The sequence below is a fragment of the Lycium barbarum genome, chromosome 8 (assembly GCF_019175385.1).
Source record: "Lycium barbarum isolate Lr01 chromosome 8, ASM1917538v2, whole genome shotgun sequence".
NCBI classification, from domain to species: domain Eukaryota; kingdom Viridiplantae; phylum Streptophyta; class Magnoliopsida; order Solanales; family Solanaceae; genus Lycium; species Lycium barbarum.
The window spans coordinates 16254833-16263281 of NC_083344.1; the positions used below are offsets into that span (position 1 = coordinate 16254833).

At 36.3% G+C, this 8449-nt stretch overlaps 1 protein-coding gene across 1 annotated transcript; it reads left to right on the top strand.

The window, feature by feature from the left end:
* The first annotated feature begins 2140 nt into the window (after positions 1-2140).
* On the top strand, positions 2141-5740 carry LOC132605989 (high affinity nitrate transporter 2.4-like). Its single transcript, XM_060319286.1, has 5 exons — positions 2141-2988; positions 3123-3476; positions 4356-4471; positions 4720-5045; positions 5196-5740. Exons 1-5 carry the CDS (start codon positions 2530-2532, stop codon positions 5537-5539), a joined length of 1599 nt encoding a protein of 532 aa, XP_060175269.1. The 5' UTR covers positions 2141-2529; the 3' UTR covers positions 5540-5740.
* The last annotated feature ends 2709 nt before the right edge of the window (positions 5741-8449 follow it).

Consider the following 8449-nt stretch of genomic DNA (forward strand, 5'->3'; position numbering starts at 1 on the left):
TCTCACACTGCGCCACGCTATAGTCGGCCGGGCAGGCACGTAGATGTGCACACCACTGCAGTGGGCATGTTATGATATTGCCTCGGACGCGGGAGGCCTGGACGCAGGCTAATGATGATAACACCGAGCCTTAATGGCCGGGCATGTTACTATTTATATATCACACCGCGCCTTAATGGCCGGGCATGTTACTATGTATATGTATATTTTTATTTTTTTAAAGACTAAGCATGCATGACATCCGCCCTACGAGGCATCCAGATGTATAGGTTATCTCTCTTATTCCATGTTATTTTTCATATCTATATTATGTTGTTACTCATGCCTTACATACTCAGTACATTATTCGTACTGACGCCCCTTCTTGTGGGCGCTGCGTTTCATGCCGCGCAGGTGCATACAGATGAGTAGAAGACATTGCTAGAAGATGTTCCAGCGGGATTGGCGAGCTCCATTTCTTTCCGGAGTGTTGCCGAGTCAGAGTATCCATGTCATGATATAATGATTTATGTTAGAGACTTTGCAGACAGAGTCACTTATTTAGCCGGCCAGTCTTGTATGTGGCTATATAAGCCGATGTATTCATTATGCATCACTTTACAGATTTATATGATTACAAATTTTATTTGATTCGAGAAAGATAAAAAGAATGTTTTTGTTAAAAGCCTTCCCTATGAATTTCAGTTCATGACTTAAGGATTATGAGTACAATGAGATCCAGCGGGTTCGCTCGGCTCTAAGTAAGGGTCGGGTGCCCGTCACGCCCTATTGGGATTGGGGTGTGACACCAGCCCCACCCCCGTCCAATTTTTTTTTTTGGGGGTTTCTTCACCACCCCATAACCTCCCCCCCCCCCCCCCCCCCCCAATTTTGTTTTCCTAAACAAAAGTTTTTACAAGTTTTTCTTTTTGTTTTTTCCACCACCCCCCCCCCCTCCGAATTTTCTACTTCATATATTTAATTTTACCTTTATAAAAAATATTATAAAATTGGAAAGTTTGCGTGGTTAAATTTGGTGCGGGGTGGGTGGTGGGGGTGGGGTTGTAGTTGGGGGTTGGGGCCAAGTGGGGGTTGCGTGGGGGTGGGGTTGGGGTGGGTAAGAAAAAATTTCCCATTTTGTATAAATTTTTTATAAAAGTAAAATAAAATATATGAAATGGAAAATTTGGGAGGGAGGGGATGGGTGGGTGCGCGGGTTGGGTGAAGCAGTGGTGTGGGGTGGGATGGGGTTGGGGTGGTTGGTGGTGTGGGGTAGGGGTGGGTGAAGATGAAGTGCGTTCGAAGGTGGCGGTTGGGTGGGGGTGGGATTTGTTTGGGGGTGGGTGGTGGGGTTGGGGTGGGGCTTGGGTGGATATTTTTCGAAAAATGTATTCTACCAACCAACCGAACGTGAGAAAATAAGTAAGAAATTCACTTATTTTTCACTACCCAACCGAACATGAATAAATAAGTAGAAATTCGCTTATTTTTCAAGAACACATTTTCCAGAAAAACGTTCTCCTCCATACCGAACACACCGTATATATATCTCCTACTAAAGAGTAACTTGTTCTCTTTTCGTGTTCGTCCTCAGGAGAATGAATGTATTTGATTTACGAAGGTCAGAAGAACCAAAATCAAGTTGATCTTTGTCGAATAAAAGATTGGAGCATGCATTTTTAGAAAAGAACGAAACTTCGAAAATTAAACCTATAAATTTATTTGAAATTAGTAATTAAAAATTCTTTTGGAAAAAAAAAAAACTTGGTTGTCTTCCAAATTATATTCCCTCTGTCCCAATTTATATGATACTCTTTTCTTTTTAGTCTGTCCAAAAAAGAATGATACATTTCTATATCAAGAAATAATTTAAATTTAAATTTTTCTTTATTTACCTTTAATGAAATGATTTACAGCCACACAAATATCTATGTTTTATTTCAAAAGTTTCATTTCTTTCATAAACTCCGTATCTAGTCAAACTATATTACATAAATTGGAACCGAGGGAGTAGTAAATTTCTTACCACTACATCATGTTATCCATTTTATGAGATATGTCCCGTAGAAGATGCTATTTTTGTATTGCTGCATCTTGTACAGTAATTATAGAATGGTAGTTATTTCATCAAATGGATAATTAATGATGGGATATTTTGTTCGACTGGAACCCTTTAATAGATATTACATATATTAACAAAATAGACACCATTTTGGCAAGTAGACGAAATTAATAGTGGCATTTAGCTTTATTAAATAAGGAATATACTGGTGCCTAATTATGATGCTACGAACTTTCAATGAAACTTCGTCTAGATATTATGACACGTTAACAATCTAACACGTAAAATACACTCAAAAAAAAAATAAAAAATGTTGATGGCATGCCAACAATCTATGAGCTTTTACAATGTCAACGCTCTAACACTATAAATACTTGCCTCACCTTCACTTCTAATAACCACATATTACATTACAATACATCACAGTTTTCTGCTTAATTATAAGCTTCTTTTTTCCTACAACGTTCTTTTGTAATTTGTAGTGAGAAATGGCTAATGCTGAAATAGGCCCCGTTGGCACATCCGTGCACGGATTAACTGGCAGAGAACAAACATTTGCCTTTTCAGTATCCTCTGATAATAACAATAATAATGAGAGTACAAAATTCTCTTTGCCAGTTGATTCAGAACACAAAGCAAAAACTCTGAAAATATTCTCATTCGCACAACCCCATATGAGATCTTTTCATCTTGCATGGATTTCCTTCTTCACTTGCTTGATTTCCACCTTTGCTGCGGCTCCACTCGTTCCGATCATTCGAGACAATCTTGATTTAACAAGATCAGATATTGGCAATGCTGGTGTTGCTTCTGTTTCTGGCAGCATTTTCTCCAGGCTTGTTATGGGTGTACTTTGTGACTTAATTGGACCAAGATATGGATGTGCCTTTGTTAACCTGTTAACAGCTCCTGTTGTTTTTTCAGTTGCTTTTGTCTCAACACCTCAGGTATATTGTTTAATTAAGTGTGTCACCATTTCACTTAATTGCTTAATTTGTTTGATGAGAGTGGCATACTTATCTAAAGTGTATCTTATCTAAATGGTTAAAGATATATTTTTAATTATATTATGTCTGGACAGGGATACATAGCGGTTCGGTTCATGATTGGAGTATCATTGGCAACATTCGTGTCATGCCAATATTGGACGAGTACGATGTTTAATGGTCAGATAATTGGGCTTGTTAATGGTGTTGCTGCAGGATGGGGAGACATGGGAGGTGGTGTCACACAACTCCTTATGCCTTTCCTTTTTCACATAATTCAACTAACTGGAGCTACTCCTTTCACTGCTTGGAGACTCGCATTTTTCATCCCTGGTTGGCTTCATATAATTGTTGGTGTTGTGGTCTTGATTCTTGGCCAAGACTTGCCTGATGGTAATCTTTGTGACTTACAAAAGAGCGGTGATGTACACAAAGATAAATTTTCAAAGGTTAGTTGTATATTCCCAGCTACCCAAAGAGATAGATAAACAAACAAAGAGAGAGGAATTAATTACGGCAGAATAACAAAAGACCACCCAAAACTTGACGTGTTTTATTGAGATCTCCCGTAAATTATTAGTAGTCTTAATTACCCTCCTAAACTTGGCTATTTGATAGTCTTTACCCCCGTACAATCTCATCCTAATTTTTTTTTTTTTTTTACTTTTTAAAATTCAATGAAGGGAAACCTTAGAGCAGCAGTAAAGTTGTCCCCTTGTGCTTGCATTAGGGTAGGATCACACCCATTGGGGTGTGACCCTTCTTCGAACCCTGCTAATGCTGGATACTTTGGGCATCGGTCTACCTTTTACTTTTATAATATTTTTTTATTTTTTTTATAAAAGAGGTGAGTGATGTACTCATGTCACTACAAGAAAGTATAGAAATCGCAACAAATTTTTTTATATTTGGCAACAACTTAGTTTTATTGTTGGCAAATGATTTTTTTGTTGCCAAAAAATTTAATTTTGTTGCCATAGTATTGATTATTGCTGCAAAAACTACTTTTGACAACAAAAAAAAAAAATTGTTGCACGTTGTTGCAATAACAGCCGTTGGAAAAAATTCATGCAACAATTTTTTATTTTTTTTGTTGCCAAAAGTACTTTTTGCAACAATAATCAATCTATGGCAACAAAAATTTTTATTGCCAAATATAATTTTTCTTGTAGTGTGTACAGAAAGATAAATTTTGTAAGGTTTATTTAGTTGTATATTCCTAAATAAAAAGAGAACACAAATATAGAGAGGGGAATTAATTGCCTTATTACTTAAAAAAAAAAAAAGCATAACCTGACTGATTTTATATTTTATTTCATTTTTGGTAGGTATTTTGGTTCGCAGTGACAAATTACAGGACGTGGGTCTTTTTTCTCGTTTATGGGTTCTCCATGGGAGTTCAACTCTGCATGAACAATATAATGACGGAGTATTTTTATGACAAGTATGTTCTCTACTCACCAAATTCTATTTTGATATTTAGTAATTTTTATATGCCTTATAAATAATATAAATTGCGAGTTATTGTAACTTATATATAGTACTTTTGCTTCTCCAAATATATAAATTTTTTTTCAAAAAGTTAAAAATTCCAAATCCGAATATACGGTCAAAATTAAAAAGCTCATCTGTTAAAATCTCAATTGTTTCACATAAAGTAATTAACTCGTCATTCAAAATGCATTTTACCAGGTTCAGTCTAAAGCTTCACACAGCAGGAGTTATAGCTGGAGTATATGGCATGGTTAACTTTGTGGCTCGTCCTTTTGGTGGATATGCTTCTGACTTAGCTGCAAGAAAATTTGGAATGAGAGGAAGGCTTTGGATCCTTTGGATTCTTCAAACATTAGGAGGAGTTTTTTGTGTTTGGCTTGGCAGAGCAGATACCCTTCCCATAGCCATATTAGCCATGATTTTGTTCTCTATTGGAGCTCAAGCTGCTTGTGGGGCCACTTATGGTGTCATCCCTTTCGTTTCCCGAAGATCATTAGGCCTAATCTCTGGCCTAACTGGTGCTGGTAAAATTTACTTTCCTTCTACTTTTTATGATTTACAGTAGAATATTTACTTTTTCTTTTGTCTAGGAATTTTTTTTTGAATAGTTGTGGGGCAACTTTACTCTCTGTTTCTCTCATAATTTTCTCTCAATTTCTTCGATTCCATAACAGGAGGCAACTTTGGAGGCGGTTTAACACAATTGATTTTCTTCTCTAGTACAACATTTTCTACATCTATGGGGCTGACTTGGATGGGATTCATGGCTGTAGCTTGTACTGTCCCTATTGCTTTAATTCATTTCCCACAGTGGGGAAGCATGTTTCTTCCAGCATCGAAAGACGAAAAGTATAACGAAGAGCAATATTACTGTTCAGAATGGACTGAGGAAGAGAAACAAAAAGGGCTTCACCACGGAAGTATTAGATTTGCAGAGAATAGCAGATCTGAACGTGGAAGAAAACACATTATTTCCTCGGCTGTTACCCCACCAAATTCTACTCCAGTACATGTTTGATGATTTAAGGAAATATATAGTATAAATAACATTTTTGATATAATAGTGAATTGTGATTGGTTGCATACTATATGAGCTCAGCATAGCTATGAGCATGCAATCATGAATCTATTGCAGTTCATGCATTGTCTGCACTATGTCATCTATCCTTTCTTGTAAGTAAATATATATATATTAAAATACATACGGAATTTAAGATCACGTTGTCCATTCGTTCTTTAGCTTTTCATTTTTAGTACTCAATGCAGTAAATGAAGATTTTTTTTTTTTTTTGACAAAACCATAACTTTTTCATTTCATAGAGCAAAAGAATGGAGAGGAGGGATAGATTCCCAATCTTCTCTGTGTTACATACAGTTATCATAGGGACTATGAAGCCTGAAGGGGTCTAAAGTTATTGTGGAGGACTCTTCCTGCTATAGATTGGGTATTGAGGCACTAAAATAAGAAATTAGGATGGACAGCATATGGATGTTCCAACTTAAACAATAATGAAGTACTTAGCATAAGTTTTAATTCTGAAAAACTGGTACTTTATCAAATTCATTCTTCAAGAGAGCCTTAGCTCTATTAGTAAGTGCTAAAGATTCTGTGAAGAATATGCTTCATTCTTACTTTTCTCCCCAAGATTAGTCATGTAATCCGCAAAATGGTTGGCGTTTCTGTAATAATGAACAAACTGGTAGTTGCCTTGCTCCTTGATGTTGCTGATCTCTGAATTAAGTCATTTACCATCCATGGGATTTCAATATTCCCATTAATCATCCCTATAATCATCATTGAGTCTGATTCAATAATCACTTGCTGGTATCCATTATTAGTACACCATTGGACCTCCTTTAGGATTGCATTTGACTTTGCAATGTTGTTAGTGCATGAACGAGGCATATGCCATAATCATCTTTCCTTGGCTATTTGCCAATATGCCTCCACCTCCTCCACTACCTGGGTTATCTTTACTACAACCATTTGTATTGCCTTTTTATACATATGAAGTGCTCTAGCCTAGTTGAACTGACTTATGGTTGAATGTATATAAACCCTAATCTGAAAATGAAGAAGAAGAAAGTGGAAGGAAATAGGAGAAGATTCATTCATTGATTCAAATTGTTAAGTTTACAAATTGAGAAATCTCAACCTTATATACAAGTTTGTTGAACGCTTAACTAACTAATCCCCCATTAACTATCTAACCGGATAACTAAGTCCTAATTAAAGAAGTAAAAAGACTAGTATGCCCTTGATGAATATCTGATCAATCTTCAATCTTCAGCACAGAGCTCAAGCTAGAATACATTCAGAACTCTTAGCTTTGCAAGTGAGATATTCATGTTGAACTCTGTTAAGGCCCTTAGTTAGAATGTTAGTAGGTTGATCCTTGGTAGGTATATACTTGGTTAAAACAAGTCCTTGGGAGATTTTTTCCCATATGAAATGACCGTCTATTATTTCAATGTGTTTGATCCTTCATTAGACACTGGATTTTCTGCAATTTGGATTGCAGATTTGCTGTCATTGAATATTTTAACTGGTTTTCCTTTATTAACCCCAGTTACCAGACAAGTTCTGCAACAGTAGCAGCCATGCTTCTATATTCTACTTCTCCAGAGCTCTTGGATATAGTTGTCTACTTCTTTGATTTCCAAGCAACAAGTGAGTTACCTAGTTTAATAGCCTATCACCGATATTCTAGAATGTGGTCAAGCAGCCAGTCTGCATCACAGACGGCTGCAATTTCACATTTGTTTTGACTTAATAATAGTATCCCCTTTCTTGGTTCCTTCTTGATGTACCTAACTCTGACTGCTACATCCATATGAGATTTCTTTGGTTGTTCAAAGGACCGACTTAGTGTTTGAACACTAAAGGAAATGGCAGGCCTGGACATAGTGAGATATAGTAGTTTCCCAATTAGCCTTTGATTGGCATTCTGATCAGTTAAGTTGTCACTGATAGAAGTAGACTTAGAGACATGATCACCATACTCCTTCAATTTTATGTTGTTATCCATAGGTGATGATGCTGGTTTGGCAGCTCTAAGGCCTAACTCAGATATAAGTTCCAACACATATTTTCTATGGTGCCCGAGAATATCTTTACTCGACCTTACAAACTTTATTCCTAAAAAATATTTGAGTTCACCAAGGTCTTTCATCATAAAGGCCTGTTGTAACTTGTCCTTGGTCTCTTGTATTAGATGTAAAGTATCACCTATGATTAACATATCATCCACATATAAAAGTAAAATAGTAATACCCTTCTTAGTGGACTTAATATATAGGGAGTGATCCTATTGACTTTGTTGAATTCCATCTTGAGTAGAGCTTATGAGATTTTTGCATTCCACTATCTTGGGGCTTGTTTAAGTCCATGTAGGGATATAAGGAGTCTACACACTGGTTTTTTCTCCCCCTGGCTCCTGAATTCCTAAGGTAATTCCATATAATTCTCATCATACAACTCACCTTGAGGCAATGCATTATAAATATCCATTTGGTGAATGAACTACTTCCTCTGAGCTGCTAGTGTTAAGATGCTTTTGATAGTTTTCATTTTCACAACGGGTGAAAGTATCTCTTGATAATCTATCTCTTCTGGTTAATTATAACCCTCGGCTACAAGCCTAGCCTTGAATATTTCTATTTCTTATGTAGCTTTGTACTTGACTTTGTAGATTCATTTACACCAAATAGGGACCTTACTAGCTGGTAAAGTAGTAATCTTCCAGGTGTTATTGTTATGTAATGTATCAATTTCAGCTTCCATACCTTCTATCCATCTAATATCTTTCATACCCTCTTTATAAGTTTGAGGGTCAGTGATAGCATATGTTTTTGCTATAAATGTCTGATAATGAGGTGATATCTTGTCATATGATAAGCAATTAGATAAAGCATAACATACCACTTT